Raw genomic sequence first — 24,654 nt, 5'->3', positions numbered from 1 at the left:
ATTTTTTACCTCAAACCTTGTTCAACTGCAAGATTCTGGGCTGGTTGTGGAGATACAAAATAAGGTTTCTGTTGTCAAGGAACTTAAAATTACACTAGAAAAATATGGTCCATAAACAGACAAGTAAAGAGAAGATTATTTAAGGAAAAAACTCTAAAAAGTAGTGAAGTCTCAGTTTCCTCATTTGTAAAATAAAGGAGTTAGCCTGAATGACCTCTAAGGTCTCTTTCAACTCTAAAATTATGGAGAAGGAAATATCAAACCATTTCAGTATCTTTGCCAAGAAAATCCCAAAAGGGGTCACAGAGCCAGACAGGGCTTAAATGACTTGCTGTAGGATTTTGCCAGGCTTGCCTTTTTTCCCCTCTAAATGTATACATGATGGGATGACATTTAACATTACTTTGGAGGTTGAGTAAGGTTCACCCACAACCCTAATTGTAGCTTATTCCTACTCAATGATAAGATTTAGAGTTTTGATAATACAGGTGCTCTTTACTAAATCTGTCAAGTATAGTATGGGGGTTAATGAGCACCCAATGGCTTCTGATCAAAAGACATTAGAAAGGATTGTTGTTTGTCCTTCATTCTAGAAGAGGATCATGATATCAGGAAGGTTTTGCCATGTCATACAGGTGACCTGGATTTAAGTGAAGAAGGGCTCACTTTGTCCTTCAGAATGATCTGGGTCCATGACAAGATAGAGATCAGGATACCTGGAGATGAATAGTATGTAGTAGAAGACCCCTGGTTTTTAAATTAAGATCTTTAACAAATTTCAGTTTAACTGAAACACCTAATCAGTGACTGAGGCAAAGATTGACGTCTTTTATCTAATCAAAAAACATCTGTCTGGGAGAGGAAGATCCTCGGGTTTTTGGCCCAAACGGGAACAATTGCTATTTACTTTTAGTCTGAGCTAACTGACCCCAAATAATGATTAAGTGAGGCTTGGCCAAGGACCTAGCTAGTTGGTCAATCAATAAGTCAGAATAATTTGGGTTTAAGGCTTAGTCCTAGCCTATAGACAGGAAGGAAAAGAGGAAATCAAGAAGGAAAAAAGGGAGTGAAGAAGGAAGGAAGGGAAGAAAGAAAGGAAGAGATAAAGGGAGGGAGGGGAGAAAAAAAGGGGAGAGGGAGGAACCGTCTTATGATAAAATAATTTAACAAATAAGAAAAATGCAGCCTGGGGAAATAAAATAACATTCAAAGGTAGATAGACTACCTATGCCAGAATCAATAAAACATGAATAATCTTAGTATACTATCAAAAGGCAATTTAGTATAGTTGAAAGAACATTGATCCTGGAAGCAGAGATTCCAAAGACCACTCTAATGACCTGTCATGATTCTGCTTTATTTTGTCCAAGGGTTGGAACACCTTAAGCTATCTGTATGCATTTTAGAAAGAACATTTACTCTGGATTCAGAGGATTTGTGTATCATCTCTGATGTTTATCACCTATGTAACTTTGAGTAATAATAATAGCTAGTATTTATATGGTACTTGACCATTTGCAAAGTGCTTTACAAACGTTATCTTATTTAATCTTGACAACTTCAGAAGATGGGTGCTATTATTGTTTTCATTTTACAGGAAACTAAGGCAAAGAGCAATTATTTAACCTCCATGAGTCTCAGTTTCCTCATCCTGTGAAATGAGGGGGGCTGGACTGGATGACTTCTGGACTCCCAGGTCTACAGCTATCTGATCCAACGTGTCATTAGGGTCATTAATTTCTAATAAAGTCATTCTTATTCAGTTTTACTCCAGACTTTTGATCACATAACTAATTTTTTTTTTTTTTTGGTATCACTGTACTGCTATTGTCTCAATAAAATTTAGGATTGAAATAGGTGCTATCCATCCATTGCAAAAAGAAACTATATTATGAATGACTCCAAAAAGATAATCCACACAGTTTTTCTTATACTATTTAGGGTAGCCTAAAATCCAGCATTTTAGAGCGCGTGTGCACACACACACACACACACACACACACACACACACACACCTATTAAGGTAGTAAACATTCAAATATATGTTGTTAGCCCCAACAAGTTTCTGATCCAAACTCTGACCTTACTTGACTTGATAGACTGAGATTATAAAACTATTCTACTGACAAACAGAACCAGTTGAAAAGATTGTAAAAATGGGCACCAGTACCAACTAACCCTTTTGTTCTCTATTTCTGGACAATGCTCATCTTCTATAAAACATAAAACTATACATCTGTGTCCTAAGAGATAGTCAGTACTTCCCCACAGAAATGCAGACATGGCCAGCGAGACATAGAACATCCTTACTAGCTAGAAATATCTAGCTAGAAACTAGGGTTCAATTCTTGCTTCATTAGTGACTAATCTGGGATTATAGGGAACACAAAATTTTACTTAAGCCTGCTATAAATTAATAACCTAGAAAGAATTCCCCCCCCCAAAAAAAAAAAACGAAAAAGCTCTTTCCTCTGAAAATTATCAAAACATAAAATAAAGCATATGATTTACTTAATAAAGGCTGTTATTATTTATAAATATATAAGGTGAATCCATTCAATATTTATTAATCATTTATGTCTGTGTGTTAGGCATTAATTTCATATGCAACAGTTAAATGATACTGAAGTTCTGATATTCTGATATCTCTAATATACTGATATTCTCTAAAGTGTTCTTATACAAATATCTTGAAATTCCTATAACAAAAACTTAATATAGTAATGGGCATCATATTTCTTATCTTCTGAATGGGTGAGGAAGAAGTAGAGTAAGAGAATTTGTAATTGAAACTAAAATGCTACAAACATCTAATATGTTGATCATTTTCTTTTCTTTCTTTTTTAAATGATATTACTTTTTTATAACATGATAGCTTGCTAGAAGCTATTTGTTCCATAGGGGATGAAGGGAGAAGATGTGTCAAATGAAGATATTTGTTTAGTCTAGTACAAAGGTATATGTGCTCTGACAGTCAGAGCTAGAAAACAGAAACAGCTGGTGTATCTATGCAGACATACAAACACACACACAATCCTTAAATAAAAATGTTCTCCTGTGTATTTGTTTAAGTGAACCAGTCTATCAAAACATATAATTAGAGTTTATATGTGTCTCTGCTTCCATATGTCCTGTGCTTTTTCTACTGGTGCATTGATTTTGTAAGAACCAAAGAAAAAGATACATTTCTAAAATCACTATAAAAATTAAACATTTGAGGAAGTTAAGTGGGAAAGGCCCCTAGGAACTGTTATTTTATGAGTGCAAAATATTGTCAAATTCATTGTGATTATTAGTAGGATAGACATTGGGACTAAGAAAAAGTAATATCATTTTACAAGTTATTGACTTTAATCTAATTAGTATCTAAACTAGTGTCAGTTTTAATCTTTGGAGCAACCACTGAGGATAGTTTTGTTTTATTTCATTATAAAAAGAGAAGACTTACATCGCTTTATATACTCAGTGAACTATATTCAAAGTTCCAAAAATTGGCACTAAATAAAAATTAAATATAATATAATAATTAAGTTATTAATTGACTATAATCCAATTAATTAAGCATTTACTGTATGGAAGTCACTATAGTAGACTATGGAGATATAAAGCCAAAAATAAAACATTCCCTCCTCTCAAAGAGCTTACCATCTACTAATAAACACAGAATATCCACAGTTAAGTGAAATAGATGATGATTTTAGAAGGGAGGGGATAATAATAGAGGGAGAAGAGAAAGCCTCACTTCATGGAAGAGATGGCCCCTAAATTATGTTTTAAAGGAAGACAAGTATTCTGTGAGAAAACCATGAGGAAGGAGTGCATGATAAGTATGAGGAGATTAAAACAAAAACAGAAAATGGAATGTTGAGTGAGGTAAAACAGTATTAAGTACTGTGAAATAAAAGTAAAAAGTTAAAAGGAAGTTACAACATTTAAATGTTTTAAATGCAGAACTGAGAAGCTCACATTTATCTCAAAAGTAATAGTAACATTTAACAAGTGAGGGGAAAACTGGATATCTAGGAAGGTACCTTTTTGGTAACTAGGTGGAGAATGGATTAAATAAGAAAAGATTAGAATGAGGTGGAAGATTCTTACAAGAGTCTGGGCCCTGAATTGGGGGGGGGGGGAGGGGGAAGAGGAGAAGAAATATTTGAATAAAGAGAAGATGAATGAGAGAGGGGCAGTAGAAGATGTTTTAAAAAATGTTCACAATCAACAAGACTTGATGATGGGTTGCATTTGGGAAGTGAAGGGGAGAAAAGAGTCAAGAATGATTCTAAGATAATGGACCTGGGCAAGTTGGAGGCACATAAATAAGCATGAAGCCACAATTGAACTCGGGTCTTTTTACTCAAAGCCCAGGGCCTAGAATCAAGATACTCAGATTGGATGGAATATCAATCAGAAAATGTTGGGTTTGGTTCCTGTTCACACTTATTTGTCCAAATTAATCACCTATTCATTTGAAATAACATTCTAAAATAATAACTCCTCTAAGTTAAAGACATCAGAAATAGTAACTTGGTCATAGACAGAATTAATGATATATCCAAAGCTAGGACAAATCATTAACCAAGTACAGTTTCTGCTATTCTAGACTACTTTTTCATTGGAAATTTTTTATGTACTTTGGCCATAAATGAATGAGAACATATTTAATTTTCCAGAAGTATGTTAAAATTTCACATTTTTAAAAAGTTATGTCATAAAACAAGTATTCCATAACAATATAATTTTAAAAAGATGATTGCACATAAAATTTTACAAATCTATTATGTAAAACTTGCTATTCCTTGTAAATATATAATAAAATTATATGCAAACTTTTTTTTCTTCCCTCCCCGCCTCCTCACCCTAGATGTGACTACCATTAGCAGGTCTTGCATAAGGTTCGGGGAATTCTTTCATGTATTAATACCTCTAACCAAGACATTAAGTAGCACCAATATTGTTTAGAGCCTCCCAAAGAAAACATTTTTTGCAACTAAGACTTTTTTATGAGGGTACATCTTAATAACACAAGCATTGCAACGCTAAACTTGCATAGGAAAAGAAGCATCCATTTGAGACAAATGAGAAAATTTTAGAAACATTTCCATAGGCCAGATGCATCTTGCTAACTTCCTTCCCAGAAAGCTTTGTCAAAAACCAGTACCTTTTCACAGCTTTATTAGTATCCTGTGGAAATTTCTTCCTACCCACATGACTTCCCATGCCCTCCAACCTCCCCCATGTCTGCCCACTCCCCTCTACTACCACCACTGCCAAATTTGTGCTATATGCAAAGATGCCAGCTTGGTGAATGGGACTGAGGAGTTTGTAGTAAGAAATTAGTGAATATAATAACAATCAGGGCAAATTTCCATGTCCTTGAAACATTCTCCTTGATTTTACAGACTGTGATTGAGTTAATTTATGGTTAATTTTTCTACTGACCTAAATTTGAGGGACTAACAACATCCTGGCAAAGCAGGTCATGTATAAATAGTGGTAAATTTCTTTTTTCATTTCCTTGTAATTTATGAGAGCTGGAAGAGACCTAGAGTTCATCTAGAACAACCAACTCGAACCCCATTTTACAGATGAAAGAACTGAGACTCCAAAAGCAAAATAACTTACTCAAGTAAGAAAGGCAGAGCTAGTAATATATGGTGAGTCTGAGGCCATTGATTTTTTTTTTTTTGCTATACCCAATTGGTTGCCTCCTGTTTTACTGGAATGATTTCCAGAAACTTTTTCTTCACATTTATTTCCTTAGGAAAACTGGCAGGTTTCTACTTACCAAGCTTACCTATTTCATTACTCTAAAAACAATCTTATTTTGATTGCTACAGAAAGAACATTATATTCTCTTAACTATTTGACCCCATTTTCAGGTGAAGCTGTTAGAAAGTCATTCTCTAACTCATTTTAATGCTTTCTTTCCCAAAGACAAGTAACAAAGGGACAATGTGGAAGCCAGTGAGCATTCCATATCAGAGCAAAATCCCTCAAATGCCACTCAGCATCACCAAGTAAGCTGTCATCCATAGAGATAAAATTGGGTGGCCAATGATGGGATATAAATAGCACCCAGAAGGGGAAAAAGCCATAGCCATAGCAAGGGAAGGATTACTGAAAGGGAAGAATACTTTGAGGAAACAAAGGAATACTTTTCAAAGTAAAAGGATTTATGAGATTGGGAAGGGGTAGAGGAAACAAGAATTCCAAAAACTAAACTAAAAAGTAATAATTAATTCACATAAAAAATGAATTCAAGTTTGTTTTTCTTTAAGAAAAATTTGGGGGCAACTAGATGATGCAGTGGATAGAGCACCAGCCCTAGAGTCAGGAGAATCTGAGTTCAAATTCGACCTCAGACACTGCATCATTAAATGACTCAATAAGTCATTTAATGCCAATTGCCTCACCAAAAAAAAAAAAAAAAAATTATTGTTGTTCAGTCATGTCTGACTCTTTGGGATCCCATTGATCATAGCATACCAGGCCTTTCTATCCTCCACTATGTCCATTGTTTCCAAGATACCATCTATACATCCCATCTTCTGTTGTCTTCTTCAATTTGCCCTCAATCTTTCCAGTTAAGAAAAACATATAAGTAAAACTCCAGTCTTGGATAGGAGTTAAATATGGAATTGACTTTTCATAGAATCCAACCAATATGAAGTTGATTTTTCACAGAATCAAATCTCATTAGTAGAAAGGAATTTGGAGATTCTCTAGTCTAATTCCACACTAAAACAGACAGTAGTCAAGTCTCTTCTTGCATCCTTCCAATAACAGAGAGTAGCCCATTTCATTTAGGGCAGTTCTAATTGTTAGCCATGTCTTCCTTATGTTAATCCTCTTCCCTAACTAATCCTTGTCCACACATCTGGAATTATACAGAAATCAAGTCCCTCTTCCATCTAATATATATATATATATATATATATCTTCAGTTATTTAAAGCCAGTTGTTATGGTTCCTCCACAAAAAATATTTTTTATCTCCAAGCTTCAACCACTCCTAATATGCCATCTTTTCCAGACCTTTATCAACTTAGTTGCCCTCCTTTGGACATATTCTAGTTTTTCTTTTCCATTTTTGCCTTAAATTATGATTTCTAAAATTAAAAACATACCTCCAGACCTTATCTCTTTCCCCAAATCCTCAGCTCATTCTAGTTAAATCTATAAACAAATAATAACAATAGGACATATAAGAAATAACACAAGAAGGAGTACTGACAGAATTTTTTTTGCACAGGCATTCTCATGCATATGAAGGCAATATTACTGCTCTTCTAGCAAACAGTAATAAGTAGTATTGATCACTAGAGTAGTAATTTCTTGGTTTCTGCTCCATAAACACTTAATTTTTGCCTGTGGGAAAACTGAATGTGTTGAGAAGCTCAGTATTTACTTCTGTTTTTTAATTAGAATAATGTGGTTCAGAAATGTTTTTTAAAAGCATGCCAAATAGGCAGTATGCTACAGTACACAGAGACATAGGATCATATATTTAAAGCTGAAAAAGATCTTAGAAAATATCAAGTCTAACCTCCTTGTTTTACAGATGAGAAAATGGAGGCAGAGAAAAGTTAAGTGACTTAGATAGGGTCACACAGCAATTAAGTGCCTGAGGCAGCATTTGAATCCAAGTTCCTAGTGATCCCAAGTATAGTGCCCTATCCAATTTATCATACAGTCTCCCCAAAGACCTGGATTCAAATCCCACCTCTGATGCATGGGGGTACCATGATGACCTAGACAAGTCACTTAGATCTTTTCAGGACTCAGTTTCCTCATCTGTAAAATTAGGGATGGACCTCTGAGGTACCTCTCACCCTTAAATCAGTAATTCTATGAAACAGGAAAAAAGTGTCAGGAAATTTACAATTCTTTAACTTAAAGAACATTCTATGCTCTCTCTACTAATAGGAATGCATACCTAACAGCTCTCCTTCATGTGTCCTGATTCTGTTCCACATCAATTCACAGAATTATATTTGGGCCTTAAAGCCCTGAACTGCCTTCATTTTGCTCACCAAGGATATGAAACTCAATTGTTGGAATTGATTGCCATCTTTTTTCCTGAATCATAGATAATAAATGCAAGTCTCCTCGTTATCAAGACTATAGTAAATAAACTCATATAATAAGCAAATTCATCCACAGAGCTATTCAACCACCATCATAGAAATGATCATTTAGGTCAACTCATCAATTCTACTTTTACACATCTTTCATATGTGTCATGTCAATATGTCATTTTCTTCACTGACACCACTTTTGCTCAATCCCTCATCATCTTTCACCAAGGCTACTTGAATCACCTTTTCATTGGACTGACTGCTTCTAGTCTCTTCTCCCTTCAAGGTGATGTTCTCAATTTTTACTTCTTGAATGTGATGTATCATCTCCTACTTTGGGGCTTTTGCATAGGACTGGACCCCATGGTTGTGATACAATCCTTCTTCACCTCTTCTTCCCTCAACACTTAGCTTCCTCCAAGGTTTAGCTCAAGAACCATGTCATATTAACCTCCCGGAGGAGTATCTTGATCTTTATTACCCTACTTGTGCTCTCTTCCTCCTAGCATTCCCCTAATAAAATGTTGACTTCTCAAAGATGGAGGCTTTCATTTATTTTCTTATCCTAAATACCTAACACAATCCATTGTAGATGATTAAGAAATTATTATTGTATTCTATAGATCTGGATATCTATTTTCAATCCAACATCAACTTCTTCTGGAGTTTTTAAAATATATATAAGGGCCCAGGGAATGAGCCTACTAATTTCATAAATATAACCATATTTCATCAAATCTTCTTCCGCTTCAGTCAAGCTGACTTTCCTAAAATGATAGCTCAATAAATTTATCTGTTCTGTTGTACTTTCTAGGATACACTTTTAGAAGCATCATGATACAGGTATAGGAGCTATGGATTTGGAATCAAAAAACCTGGATTCAAATCCCAGTCTTGATACTATCAGTATGATTTTGAGCAAGTCACTTTGCCTTGGTTTCCTCATTTGTAAAATGAGGGGATTGGACCAGATGACTCCTAAGGTCCCTTCTCGCTCCTAAATTCCCTTATATCTCTAAAACTATGCTCCTAATATGTATATCTATAATCTAATCAATGCCTAATTCCATGCTAATAATGTTGTTATTCAGTCATTTTTCAATTGTATTCAGATCTTCATGACCCCATTTGGGATTTTCCAGGCAAAGAAAATAGAATGGCTTGCCATCTCCTTCTCCAGCTCATTTTATAGATGAGGAACTAAGGCAAACAGGGTTAAGTAACTTGGCCAGCTCATTCACAGAATTAGTAAGTGTCTGGTGTTGAATTTCAACTGAGATTCTCTTGACACCAGGCCCAGCACTCTATCCACTTCACCACAGGACTGCCCCTGCTGCTTACTTCACCAACCCTTAAAGAAATGATTGGCCCAACTCTGGTACAATATTTTCAAATCAGGAACGACTCCTAAGGAAATAGTGACTAGTACAGAACACACAGAAACTATGGATTGAACTTAAGATAAATTTCAGACTATGCTTGAATCAAGGAGTAAAAATCCACAGAACCAAACCAAAGAATAAAGAAAAATCTTTTTTTGATTACACATTTGATAACACATGACAGTGTAAGATCATAGATAATCATTTCAACTCTCCAGAGAATATCTAATTGTAAAAGAGACATATATGGCATCTTAATCCTTCTAAAGTACCTAACGGAAAAGCTAGTCCAATCACCCGTCCCAAAAAAGGCCCTCTCTTCTGTATTCTCACAAATGACCTTCCAGTTTCTGCTTAAACAATTCTAACAAGAAAGCACTTCATTTTATAGCATCTCAATAAGAAAAATATTGGGTTTTTTTAAGCCTTTAAGATCATTCTTTTTAGAGCTGCTGAAATAAATACAAAAATTTAGCAAATATTTCTCTCCATTGAATTCATTAGTAACTAAAATTAGAATAGTAGAGAAGGCATTTTATTTGGAGTCAGGAAGACAACAGTTTGAGTTATGCTGCAGACATTTGAGAGCTGTGTGGCCCTAGGTAAATCACATATCCTCTCAGAGCTTCAATTTTCTTATCTGTAAAGTAGACTAATAATAATAGCACTGCTCTCACAGAGCTAGTGCAATGCTTATGTAGGATAATGCATATAAAGTATTTTATAAACCTTATAATTTTATGTAAATTTGAGCTATTATTATCTTTCTTGAATAGTTTGTTAAATCTTTAAAATAATACCTTTTAGAGCTTCTAAAATCAATACAAAAATAAGTTCACAAATACTTTTCTCCATTGAATTCATATAACTATAGTATAAACAAAAAGTGCTTTTAAAATTTGAAAGTATTAAGTAAATACAGACTGATATTTTTGTTATTATTGATTCCACAGACATTGTATCCCTTTACTGCGCAGTAACCCTGGAATGTGAAACTATAAAAGTAGTCAGCAGAGCATAAGATCTGGTCAACTGTACTAGTCTGGAAAATCTTTCAATCTGTATCTGATGCCCATGTATGACCCTGAACAAGTCAATTCCAATTGCCCCGTCAAAAAAAATTATATATAATTTGTTAATTGATGATGTCTTCTTGATTGCCTTTAAAATTACATTTTTTTATGTTCTTTTTTTTTTAATTTAATAGGCTTTTATTTACAGGTTATATGCATGGGTAACTTTACAGCATTAACAATTGCCAAACCTCTTGTTCCAATTTTTCACCTCTTACCCCCCCACCCCCTCCCCTAGATGGCAGGATGACCAGTAGATGTTAAATACATTAAAATATAAATTAGATACACAATAACTATACATGACCAAAACGTTATAAAATTACATTTTAATGCTGTCTATTGTTTCCAGTTATTTTGCAGTTCTTTTCTCCTTAAGGTAACTTAAATGAATACCGGAATATCTTTTAAATGTGTCATGTCCAAAATGGAATTCTTCTAAGTGCACCAAGTTTCAAAAGCAGAAGCATCAGTGAATGAGTCTTTGGTCAACCTGATCCACAAAATATAAATATAATAATAAACAATAATAAATAGCCTTCAGTTTCATCTCTTTATCTTTTCTGCAGTGATTATAGTAGACAAGGGAAACAAAGAGATTAGAGGGTTCTAGAAATAACACAATTTTTAAGACCTCTTGTCAACATTAAGGTAAGTGCTGGTCACCTAATGAAGAAACTGTATAGCATAGTGGTTAAAATGCTAAATTTTACCTCAGAAAGACCTGGTTTCATACACTGCTTTTGATACTTACTAGCTGGGTACAGAGGGAGTTAGGTGGTTCAATATGCAGATTACTGTGCCTGGAGTCAAGAAGAATCCTTGCTCACAGTGGATAGAGCACCAGTCCTGAAGTCAGGAGGACCCAAGTTCAAATATAACCTCAGACACTTGGCACTTCCTAGCTGTGTGATCCTGGGCAAGTCACTCAACCCCAATTAGCTCAGCCAAAAAGAGAGAGAGAGAGAAAAAAGGAAAAGGAGGAGGAGGAAGAGGAGGAGAAAGTGGAAGAGGAGGAAGAGAAGAAGGAAGTAGAGGAGGAGGAGAAGAAGAAGAAGAATGGTCTCTCAGATCCCTTCAAATTCTAGATCTATCATCCTATAAAGCTACTGAAAGGGAATAAAAGTAAAAAGTGACTCCAGTTATCATCTTTTCTCAGGGAAATTTAAGCATAATAAAAGTCACCACAATGAGATCAAAAGAGCTTCAAAACAACCTTGGCCAATAAACTATTTCTTTGCCAAATATAGACACGTGATGACCTGGGTTGAAGGGATTTTGAGGATGTATTTAATTGCAAAAGTAAGATAAGTGAAGATTATGAATAGCACTACTTCACAAAACTGTGAAAAGCAAAAGAGGAAGATGAGTATGCAGAAAAGTTGGTAACTTAATCTAGCTAAGTAACTAGTAACTTAATCTACCAACTTAAGTTGGTAAAAAATCTTCAAAGATTTGTGTGCGAGATGTTGGGATCAAAAAATTTTAAATGGTAAGAGAAGTAGCTTGTCCCAAGTACATTTATACATGTAACTGGAAGAATGAGAAGTAGTCATGAATTTGAAAAGATTTGCCAGCATTTCTGCAGAAGTCTATTCTCATCACTGATGGTGATGATGATAACATGATAAACTTTAAAACCTTAGCATTTAAGAGGTCACATGAAGAACTTAAATGATACTCAAGTAATAATCAGGAAGACCAACTAGAAAAAAAAAGGGTGGTATAGGAATAGCATGCTAAACTTGGAATCACAAGGACTGAGATTTTGCTCTTGCCTCACAACTTGCAAGCTGTGTGAAGCTGGACAAGTTAACTAGCCTCTCTGAACCTCATTTTTCTTATCTTTAAAATAGGAATAATATAAGTAATACTCTCACATAGTTATTGTTAGTATCAAATGGAATAATATATATAGGATAAATTTTAAATGTTACACATATGTAAGTTATTGATGCTTCAAATACAAATACAAATAATCCTATTTTGGTATTAAAATAGTTAGGTATTTATTTAAGTTACTTTAAGGAGGAAAAGATTGCAAAATAATGGGAGGAAAAATACAGAGAGCATTAAAATATGATTTTAATTTATAATTAGCCAACAATTACATATATATTTATAATTACTAAATTATTTGCAAGCAAGAAGACATCATTAATTAATAACCTATAGGTTGCTTTGGGTTTTTTGACAAGGCAATCATTGTCCAGGATCACAAAGTAACAAGTGTTGTGTCTGAAGCCACATTTGAACTCAGGTCCTCCTAACTCCAGGGTGGTTGTTATATCCACTATATCTTCTAGCTGTTGCTATGTCATTTTTTTAATTCTAAACTTAATATTCAAATGCATGAACAAGAACTTAATTCCATTAGTCATAGTTTACTTATTTACAAAACATTAATTAACAAGATATTCACAAAAATAGTATTTGTTTCTATGTTTCTTTCTGAACTCTTTCCTCTGTGAACTTTCTGGAATTTGTTGTCACTGATATTAACATAATTATAGTCAATATGCATATTGTTTTGATTCTGCTTTGTCTGTGTCATGTCATATATTTTGCCGTATTTTTTAGCATTCTTTATTTTCGTGTTTTTCTTATGGCACAACAGCACTGCATTTCATTCATATACCACAATTTCTTCAGCCATTCTCCACTCACTCATTAGCCTCACAATATGACTACAGACATTGGCTATTAGAAATAATTCTGCTATGACTATATTGTATCAACAGGTTTTTTCTCTGTCAATTACATCTTTAGGGTATCACCAAAAAAGTGAGCTCACAGAACCAAAGAACATAAGTATTCTACTATTCCAAGCCATATTTAATACTCTTCCATTGTAACAGTTTGCCTACTCCACAGTTTCATAAGCAGTGACTTTTAGTACTTTTAGAAATCTTTGTATTAGCTCTTCAACGTCCAGTGCTTTAATTTGAACTATTAGGGTATTGACTAAATTTGTCAAGTCAGTGAGTTATCACAGCATCAGAGTTGTTTTTATTTGCATTTTTCCAATATTCTTCCATTTTCATCTCCTAAAAAATCTATTAAGGAAGGTCTATATGAGACCTGAAGTTGAAAGTTGTCCTTGCTAAAATATGAGAAGGAACAGGAAGATTTTTAGAGATGATTTTCCACTATAAACTAAATCTCCACCTTCATATAACTGAGAAATTATACAGTAGAAAATGAATTGGCTTTTTATCCTTATCCTTAAAGGATAATCTTGCTTCTGTCAATTATTTATCTGTGTAAGCTGGGGCAAAATGCTTAATTTCTTTAAGCTTCAATTTCCTCATCTGTAAAAGCTGAAGATGGGACTACTTGCTCTTTTTTGGCACTCAAAACTTTCAAAACCCAACTCTCTTCTACCTTTTACACCTTACCCCCTCACATACTGTCCAATCCAATGCACTGGCTACCTGGAAGTTCCACAAACCAGACACTCGATCTGTAGGCCTTAGGCATTTTCTTTGGCTGTCCCCCAAGTCTAGAATGCTCTCCCTCCTCTACTCTAAATATTGACTTCCTTTAAATCCCAACTAAATCCCTCTTTCTACAGGAAACATTTCCCAACCCCTCTTAATTCTAGCACTTGTATTCTGTTAATTTTTTTTCCTCATATAGAGTTCTCTTTATATATATTTGTTTGCATACTGTATTGCCCATGAACTTCTTGAGGACAGAAACAGTTTTTTGCTTCTTTTTGCATCCTCAGTGCTTAGCACAGGGCCTGATGCACAGTAGATGTTAAATAAATGTTTATTGATTGATTTCTGTCCCCTGACTTTAACATGTTAAGTCATGTTAACTAACATTTCAAATATTAACATGTTAGTGTTGACTTTAAAACAAGGTACTCACATCTCCCTTCTTTTTACATGTAGAGGGCCCAAATAGAAAACTGAGCATATAACTATATTCTAGAGTTTCTATTTGTTGAGTAAAATTCCTCATTAGATATAATATAGATGACAGTTATCCTTTAAGTATGGGTTGGACTATATTAATTGCAGCTTTTTTCTCTCTTTTTTTTTATTGCTAATTAAAATGGATGGCTCGCTATATATGGGAGTGAGGAGGAATATATTTGGAAATGGTGATGTAAAATCAAAATATAGCAATGAAAACAAATTTTTTAATAGTACACGCAACACTAATACACACACAACAATAGTACACACCATCAAAGAATAAAACACAACTACAACTTTTCCATGTAGATATTCTGTTTTTATTAATATAGCCTAAGATTTAATCAGGCCTTGTAGCAACTGCATTATATTACTGGATCATTCTGAACTTGTATTCCATCAAAATATCCTCCATACTTAAAATCCACTACTTTTGCAAATACCAAAGTAATACAACCTAACTTTCTTTACCAACAGTCCCCAGAGTTACATTAACTTTAAAAACATGCAAATAGCCTCTACCCAGACCCAAACCCCTTAGCTTTTTTCAAACCTATCCTTTTTGATTATCCTGTTCTTTTTTTCCTCTGAAAGCAAATTACTTCAAAGGGGAAAAGAGGAGGAATAAGCTTCTGGGAAGTCTTTACTAAGCAAGTCTTTTCTCATGTAAATGCTTCTCATACTTCTTTTTAAGAATGACTTTTCCCTAAGGCTTACAAGTATACTGATTATTGAGTACAGAAGATTTTCCACCCAAGCTGTTCATACAATACTCATCACTGCCTCACCCTACAATTCCATAGAGAAATACCAACTTTTTTTAATTGTAAAAAGCAGAATTAAATAGTGGCAATGACTGCCATTCCTTATCAACTTCTCTTTCCCACCATATCTAATAACAAATTAAAGATCTTACCTGGAAAGGAACTTCTGGTTAATACTCTATACTTTAGCTCAACCGAAGCAAAGTATCATGTTCACAAATTTATGGAATCTTAGAGTTGAGAGAGATCATATAAGCAAGCAACTCAGTCTTATTCAAAGAATGAATCCCTCCTACAACATTTCTGATAAGGATCCTACCAGATAAATAAAAGCACAGCAATCCTTATTCTGCCCACTTATTTTTAAAACTTCACCTGTATGTGCCCATCCCCATGAGACAAAGCATAAAATTTATGTTCCCATATGTCAAGTTTCAGTTTCCTCAATGAAACAAGTCATTCTCACCTATCAGTGATCCTACAAGGAGGCAATATATTACCATAGAAAGAATATAAGTGCTATACTCAGAGAAAATTTAACTTCTCTAGAGCTCAGTTTCCTGGTATGTCAAAAATTATCAGTTTGAAATCGATTCTGAAATACTTCCATATCTAAACCTATGACAATCTTTGCTTCATAAGGTATCATATCAAATAGTATACTCCTTTCTCTCAAAGAAGTCTTTTTAAAGTCTACAAAAATATTTTCTACTTAAAATGTAGATTACTAAAAAGTATTTGTATTTTTGTTGTTCGGTAGTTTCAGTCATGTCTAACTCTTTGTGACCCTATTTGGGATTTTTTGGGGGGTGGGTAGGGGAGGGTTGGTAACTAGAATGGTTTGCTATTTCCTTCTCCATCTCATTGTACAGATGAGGAAACTGAGGCAGAGTTGAGTGACTTGCTCAGAATCATATAGCTATATAAGTACCTGAGCTCATATTTGAACTCAGATTTTCCTGACTCCAGGCCAGCGCTCTACCCATTCCAACATTCAGCTGCCCGGCTAATAGGTACAGAGAAGTCTTTTAAAATCTTCAAAAGCATTTTCTACCTAGACCACATACACATACACACACACTCTTCACCCATCTTTCTACCCCAAACATCTCCTACAATTCCAATTACTTTTTACTAAACTTATGACCAATCGAAGCCAATAAATATTGGGAATATAAAAGAATGTTTTACCTATCCTCAAGTAGCTTGCAAACAGGCTAATAAGTAAGGAAGATTTAAAATCTAGTAAGGGAAATATGACAATGATATAAAACAACACAATGTATATAATTAAGTATCATATTGTAAAGTACAGATAAGTGGTGCAGAAACTGGGGGAGGGAAGGGCAAAAAAATGCATTTTGTGGTCAGGAAAAGTTGTGAGACTAACTGGTTCTCCAAGTGCTGGATTGGTATCAGTGCCAGAGATTCAGATAGAAGAACCACTTGACCCATAATCTCTTAAATTCCATAATGGAGGTTCCTAAGAATAAGAAAATACAAGCTCTGCTCCTCTCCTGAAGGATGCCCTAGCACAATAAGAAAAGTGGAGATTCTGTACTGTGCTGTGCTATTTTCATCTGGGCTTAAATATGACACTTCACGAATGTGTCAACTCAGTTTTTGTAAATATTGATGGTGTGAAGACTTTGCTCACATTTGCCTAAAATATGAGAATTTTGTTTAGAATGTAGACAAATTTTAAGAGGAAATTCTACCTCTGCTGGCATGGGAAAATAGTTTACTATTCCAAAGCAGAAACTTAGCTTGCTTTATTCTAAGTAGCTCATGGCCCAGTATGGTAGCATACTATTATGGTAAGAATCAAGGATATGAAATCAAAAGGACTTGGATCAGAACCTCAGAATAGAATTCATTGGCTGTATAACCCTGGGCAAATTACCTCCAGAAACTGGATATTGGTTTTCTCATTTATAAATTGGAAATTAGCAACATTTATACAATGCACCTCACAGAATGGTTATGAAGAAAATGCTTTTAAAGTACTATATAAAGTACTCTGTCTTCCCACAAAAAGGCTATTTCTCTACCTGCCAGATACCTTTTGACTTTGCAGAATCTGCAGTTATTCTATCCCAAAATCTTCTGATTTATTGGAGCTAAAAGAACTAACTCAAAAAAGGCCTTTAAAGATAAGGTCAATGCATACAGGGCTCAGGAAAGAAAGAAAAATCTCCAAGATCAAATACAAAATTGCCTGTTTGGCCTTAAAAAGCCCTTCATAAGCTATTATGCCCTTGCCCCACCCTTTCCAGTTTTCTTATACTTTATGCCCTGCTACCTATTTTTCAATCCAGTAATAATGATCTCCTTGCTATTTGTTGAACAAAACATTGCATCTTTCAACTCTAGGACTTTTTAAAAAAATGTTTGACTGAAAAAAAGTTACAAAAATATTTGTATTAGTAGGTATCAACTAATATACACATACATGTGTGTATATACACATACATGTGTGTATATACACATACATATATGTATGTGTGTATATATACATATATATATGTCAAAAGCCAATAGTCACATAACACCACCTATGATGGAAACACAGAGGTAACTGGCTTCCCAATTTAAATAATGCATGTGACCAATGTCACTTAATTACTAATTCTTTTTCTTTTAAGCAGTCATCATCCATTTGGACCAAAGCTTCTAGCCTTGGTTCAAACTCTCAAACTCAACCAGTTTTCTTTTCTACTTTCTTTTTCTGGCTTATTCATGTAACCAATATTTCTGAATGCCATTCTAACTCAGACTAGCCTATCCCTGTTGTCTCCACTATACTGATGCAGAATCATTTGTGAAATACCAGTTTTATTCCTTTATTCCTATAGCTCAATTTACAACATTCTCACATTTATATAATACTTTTCACTTATATGTTTTATCTCATTTTAGCTTTATAATATCATTAGATCACATTTTAAAATTCACATTTTATAGATTAGGACATTGAGATAATGTGAGATGTACCTAATTGTAATCACTGGTTTCACATTTTTATTGGCTTCACTTCAGAAGCCTAAAGAGAATAAACCTACTGCTTTGATTCTGCATTGTTATCTAGACTTTATACCATTAAAAAACTAGATACTCCAGTTGTCACTAACCCTTGCAGTTCAACCATGCTCTTTATATGCTCGTATTACTCTGACTATAATTTTTGTAGTGTCAGTCATTCCATTCCTGTTTATATTTTTGTTTTCATCTTATTGATTTGATCACCAATTGAGTTTTCTAAAATAGTGTTTTCTTTATATTACTCCATTGTTTAAGAGACAGATAACTACAGTCAACCAATTTCACCTCAGTCTTCTTTTCTCTAGCTTCTCACCAGGACCCATTTTCTAGTCTCCTTTTTTAGAGATTCCAATCAATCAGGTCAAATCTTGATTGTGCTATGGTCAAATACTCAGTGCAGAAACTTAGTGCAAAAGTCTTTCATTTCTATTCCTTTTTCAGTCTTCCTGTTCCTTCTTAGTCATCTCATTGCTCCATATACCTTTATAATTAGTTACAGAAGCAAATCAATATAGTAACCTTGTACTTTAGAAGGGTAAAGATTTAATACTTTGAATTAAGAATTCAGTATTTGGTAAAAAAAAAAAAAAAAAAAAAAAAAAAAAAAAAAGAAAAAAGGAAAAAGGAAAAACTGAAAAGCACTATGGCAGAAAATAAGTATAGACCAATATTTTATACCATTTACCAAGATAAGATCAAAGTGGATACATGACCTAAATATGGAAGTCAAAGGAAAGGAAATTTTATGAAGTTTAATAAGAAACCATATTAGGTTAATTTATTAGTGCTGGTTTTAAAAAGAATGCATTTGGGATTCTAGTAAATCCAGTGGATATAGCTCTGGCCCTGGAGAATTAAATCTGGCCTCAGTCATTTGACATTTAACTAGCTGTATGACTCTAGACTTAACTCTTATTGCTTTGCAACAACAAACATAGAAAAATAAAAAATAATAATAAATTTGTTTTAAAAGGAAGGGAGAGAAAGGGGGTAATGAAAACTATGGGCTAAAATTCAATAGAATGGTTATCAGTTCCTGGGTTCAATTTACCCAGGCTCCTTCCCCTCTCACATAATTGATAGTTGGCAATAACTTCCAATTTCACACAATCATCTGTCACTGTCCTTGATTATAATGTCCTCTCCTAACTGGTTTCCTATACTCATTATATTCACTCTGTTCCTAACTTGACACTAAACAAAACTATTCATATTTATAAAGCCCTTTATGATGATATCCCATTTTACAAACATTACCTCATCTGATCCATCAAAGCCCAGTGGAGTAGATAGCACAAGTATCACTGTCCTCCTTTTACAGATCACTAAACCTCAGATCATGCAAGGTCACATAGCTTCATTGATGAGGCTACATCAAAAATTCCAGCTTCAGAGTGCTATGCACTTATTAGGATTACTTAGTCTGAGATTCTCAACAAATAAGTCAAATTATATTAAGCAATTGAATTAATTGAAGGTTCAAGCTCCACAAGGTTCAGTGAACTTTGCTTAACTGTAAAGCCATTGTCAATCCTTGACCCATCAAAGATAGTGCACCAAGGATCAGGCAAAAGAAAACATCGATGGTCAGTTATGAAACAATAATCTGTTAAATATCTAACATGTAGGGGCAGCTAGACAGCACAGTAGAAGCACTGGAAGTCAATAGGACCTGAGTTCAAATCAAACCTCAGACACTTAATACTCCTAGCTGTGTGATCCTAGGCAAGTCACTTTAACCCTAATTGTCTCAGAAAAAAAAAAAAAAAACTAATATGTATCAGGCACTGTGCTAAGCTCTGAGGATGCAAAGAAAGGCATTGCAGAGTATGGTAAAGGAAAGGGGAGGAGAGAAGTTGCAAGTAGACTAAAAAGAAGGAGCCTAGTTATGAAAGAATTTGAACATAAAATATTTGGCAGCTAGGTGACACGATGGATAGAGTACATGTTCTAGAGTCAGGAAGATCTGAGTTCACATACAGCTTCACTTAGTAGCTATGAGACCGTGGGCAAATTACTTAACCTGTTTGACTCAGTTTCCTCAATTGCAAATTGAGGATAATACAGCAACCCACCTCTGAAAGTTGTTGTAAAAGTAAAATGAGATAATAGCACAGTCCCTAGTTTACAAAAGGCACTATATAAATGTTCATTACTTTCCCCTGATCTTGGAGATAATAGCAAGTCTCTGGAGTTTATTTGTCCTTTGTTCCTGAAGGAGATGACACTAGGGCAGGCAAGTGAATTAGATTTAAGTGAGGGAGGGCTGTGCAAAGTTACCAGCTTCATTTTCTCCTCCAGCCATCTGGGTTCAGTGGCAAGATATAAATCAGGATTACTGAAGATGGTCTTGGATTTGTTCACTGGAGTTTATTGAATAGGAATATTTTTACATCTGAGGATGGAGTAGAGTGGGGAAATTTTTGAAGATGACAAGTAGAAGGCTTTTGCAATAGTTTAGATGTGAGATAATGGGGGTCTCAACCAGAAGGGTAGCGGTTTTAGAGGAGGAAAGGGGACATACATGAGAGATATTATGGAGATAAAAATGTTAGGACTTTATAACTTTTAGGATGGATGTTGGAGCAAGGAGAGTGAGAGAGAATGAGGAGCTAAAGATGTTGAGACCTAGAGGAGAGAGTTAGAAGTAAATATGAATTCACTGTTGGATAAACTGAGCTTAAGATTTCTAACAAACATCCAGCTCAAAATGTCCATTATGGAGTTAGAGCAATTGCACTGGAGGTCAGGAGAAAGATTAGGGCTGGATAAGTACATCTGGAAACGATCAGCATACAAATGAATCCATAAGGCCTGAAACAAAATAGTAAAAGGGAAGACTAGAAGAGGGTCACAGTGACCTGTGGGATACCCACAGCCAATGACAATGAACTGAATGGCGATCTAATAAAGGAGACACAGAAAAAGTGGTCAAATAGTAGGAAGAGATCTGGGATAAACTAGTATCATCAAAACCAAGGAAGTATCAAGGAGAAGAGGATGATTAACAATGTCAATGACTGATTAAGAAGGATGAGGATTGAGAAAGGCCATTAGATTATTGATATTGTTGAAGAGAGAAATTCCAGCTGAATGATGAGGTTGGAAGCCAGGCTGTAGAAAGTTAAGAGAGTGAGAAGAAAGGAGTGGAGGTACTTGTTGTAGACAGCCTTTTCAAAGAGGAGAAATATAAAATAATAGCTAGCAGGGATGGGCAGATCAATCAAGAGGTTTTTGAAAGTGGAGGAGACATGGGCATGTTTGCAGACAGTAATGAAGCAGTCGATAGAATGGGAGGTATTGAAGATTAGTAAGAAACTAGAAATGAGGAGGCAGCAATTTGCTGGGCAAGATAGAATGGGATCACTTGCGCATGCAGAATTACTTTTGGCAACCTCCTAGATACCTTCTAGCACGTATTACCATGGCTAGAAACACAACTGTAAAGACACATTACAATGATATAATCTTTCTATATATTTTGTTAATTAAAAAAAAGAAAATTAAGACACTAGATTTAAGATTAGTCAGTGGTAAGACTAGGAATGTAGCTTTCCTGAATCTTGATTCTTGATTGACCTTTCTTTTTCTGGTCCTTTTTTCTGAACCTTGGCACCAGACTGAGTTAATCTACTTTTCCTCTCAGTACAGACTGTGTTCTCACCTACAAGACTGCTGAAGTTATAGTGACTAATTCATCATCATTTCAACAACCCCTGCAGGGCCATTATCCTGACCTTCATTCATTTCTATCAATCTGTTTCCTGTAGCAAAGGTTCCAATAACAGGAAGAAAGTTAAGGTTGGAGAAGTTGAAAAATGTGTGTGTGTGTGTGTGTGTGTGTGTGTGTACATGCATGCATATGTATTCATATACACAAATACAATATTTATCTGTAATTTTTTTAACATGCTTTCTCTTTCATGTGACTAACCTTGGAGAAGCAGTTTTAGTCAGAAGCTAGAAGAGTAGACTATTTTCTAGATACGATTAAAATGAAAGCTGAAGCGGAGAGATTAACGATTAGGCCCGTGATAATTGGAATGGGGGGGGGGGGAGTATTTTTGTTGTGTGTGTGTTTTTTAATGATCTTGATAAACTCAAATTAAACACAGCTGCTTGTTGAAATCAGCCACAGATTTCCACAACTAAAGTACATCTGGGAGCTGATAGACATTCCTCTTATTTATTTTTCTATTCTTTTTAGTCCAGATCAGTCTACTCTGATACCTTGATAGTGAGTGACTATCTTTTCATCATAAATGACTGGGGAAAGGAGACAGATGGGCACCCAAGGATGTCCAGAATAAGATGCCTGCTTATTCAGATTTAGAATAAAATGTGAATATTACAGAAATAAGTGGAGAATAGATCTGGTCCTGTTACACTGAAAAACCATCAGTTCATCTGTTTTTGCCTGCAAATTAATTGACCTGTCACTCTAATTCATCACAAGCCTCCTAAAATAGGCTTCTCTCTCTGAATCTCCATTGCCCACATCTCCACTGCCATCACCTCTCAAAGTGGGAAATTCTGTTTCCTGTCATTTATTTTTGTTATGAATTCTCTGAACCCTAAAAAAGAAAAAAAGACACCCAATGTTAGTAGCCAGTGACACTCCTCCCCCCCAAAAAAGATTCTGGAAACAATAAAGCCTAGTATCTATAATAAAAAATGACTTTCCCTCATCACCGTTACAATAATATTACATTATGTAGATGGATAGAGATAGAGACAGAAATAGAATACAGTGTTAACCTCTTCAGCCAGGGCATTTAGCAATTCCCAAAGGCAAAATGTTACAGCTGCCTTTTCCTATTATCCCGAACTCTATTCCTTCTACTACACACACACACACACACACACACACACACACACACACACACAACCGTCACTTTCCACATTTATCAGAATCCCAATAAACACCAAAGATTAGCTTAAGCAAGTCTGCTTACCCTGTAGGAGGAGGCGTGGTGAGGAGGAGTGGAAAAGAGAGTGAGTGGTGGGAATAAGGCAGGGGTTCTCTACATACAATACTCTATAGAGAATTAAGAGAAGCTGGTACCCCAAATCCCACTGGAGAAGGGATTCCCTCATCTCCAGCCCACAATTCTCTCTTTCAACCCATAGTCCCCAAGCCCAGAAATAAAAAATAGAGGGAGAAAACTGCAGACTCCCTCAAAAAACCCCAAATACGCACGTGTACATTTTAAAAATCATTACCCACCCCCCACCCCAACCCAGCACACACACAAACATCAGTATTATTATAAGTCACTCTCCGAGTGGCCAGCCTAGAGGACGAGCTTGACCCTAACAACGGAGAAAACCCCGGATCATACAAGACGGGACTAGAGGGTGGGAACAAGCCAGGGGAAACACACATATATAAAAATACACACATACACACACCACACACACATACACACACACTCTCTCTCTCTCTCTCTCTCCCCAGGTAAAGGACGCACTAAGTGAATCGGGCAGGCGCTGCTCACCTCTTGGCAAGGAGGTAACGGGAGACTGGAAGCGGCGGCTAGGTCCACAGCCCAAGCCGCCGGGCAGCCGGCAGCGAGCGCCCAGCAGCAGAGCCAAGCGGAGCTCCAGCCCCGCGAGCTCCCGTGCCTGGGCGCCCGAGCAGAAAGCCCCCGGCTTCTCCTGAGCGCCGCAGCCGTGTCCAGCCGCTGCATCTCTAGCTCCAGGCTGGGGAGGAAGCGGAGAGGCAGGAAACCTCCCGAGAGGTGGAAGATCCAGATGCCTCGCGCGGCGCAGGAGCTGCTCTGCAGCCGGCCACAGACGGGCAGGGAGCGGAGCTGAGCGGGCGAGCCGGCCAGCCTTCAGTCTTCTCTCTGCTGTGCGCACCCCTCCTGGCCTTCGCTCGCTACTGCTGTTTTTGCTCCAGCCGCTGCCGCTTCCCCCGGGGATTGCCAGGCTGATAGCGCTGGGCGCCTCCGTCACGTAGAAGAGGGAGGGTTCGGGGGTGAGAGGGAGGGAGGGAGAGAGTGAGAATGAGAAGGAGGGAGGGGAAGGAAAGGGCCCTGCGCTGGCGACGCGCGGAGATGGCACAGAAGGCGGGGAAGATTGGCGGAGATGGCGGGAGCGGACGGATGGGATAGCTGTCTTTTAAAGAGGGTATTGCTCTGGGAGAGGGGAGCAGGTGGTGTGGGAACTGGGGGACCTAGAAGAAGCAGTCAGTCGCAGCCTCTCTGACCAGCTGAGCTTTGGTTGCAAGAAGGATGCGGGGCCTCCTAATGCAAGATAGTCTTCCCTGGGGTTGCCAGGGAACGAGGATGGCAAGGGCGTGGGGGAAGCCCAGTTGGGTGGTGCTCGGAGCCGTGGCCTCTCAGCCACAGGGAGCATCCGCCTTCTGCAGAGGTACAGCACAAGCGG

At 36.2% G+C, this 24,654-nt stretch overlaps 1 protein-coding gene across 2 annotated transcripts in view; it reads right to left on the bottom strand.

Moving 5' to 3' along the window:
• Nucleotides 1-24,022, bottom strand: part of KIAA1324L (KIAA1324 like) — a 200,001-nt gene extending 175,979 nt beyond the window's left edge. For both annotated transcript variants that reach the window (XM_012550892.3, XM_031938631.1), the window contains exon 1: nt 23,763-24,022. In XM_012550892.3, the coding sequence (XP_012406346.2) occupies nt 23,763-23,954 (192 nt within the window). In that variant the 5' untranslated portion in view covers nt 23,955-24,022. The remainder of the gene's footprint in view (nt 1-23,762) is intronic.
• Between the last annotated feature and the right edge of the window lie 632 nt (nt 24,023-24,654).

Source organism: Sarcophilus harrisii, chromosome 5 (assembly GCF_902635505.1).
Source record: "Sarcophilus harrisii chromosome 5, mSarHar1.11, whole genome shotgun sequence".
Lineage (NCBI taxonomy): Eukaryota > Metazoa > Chordata > Mammalia > Dasyuromorphia > Dasyuridae > Sarcophilus > Sarcophilus harrisii.
This window is presented reverse-complemented; position numbering and strand designations above follow the sequence as displayed.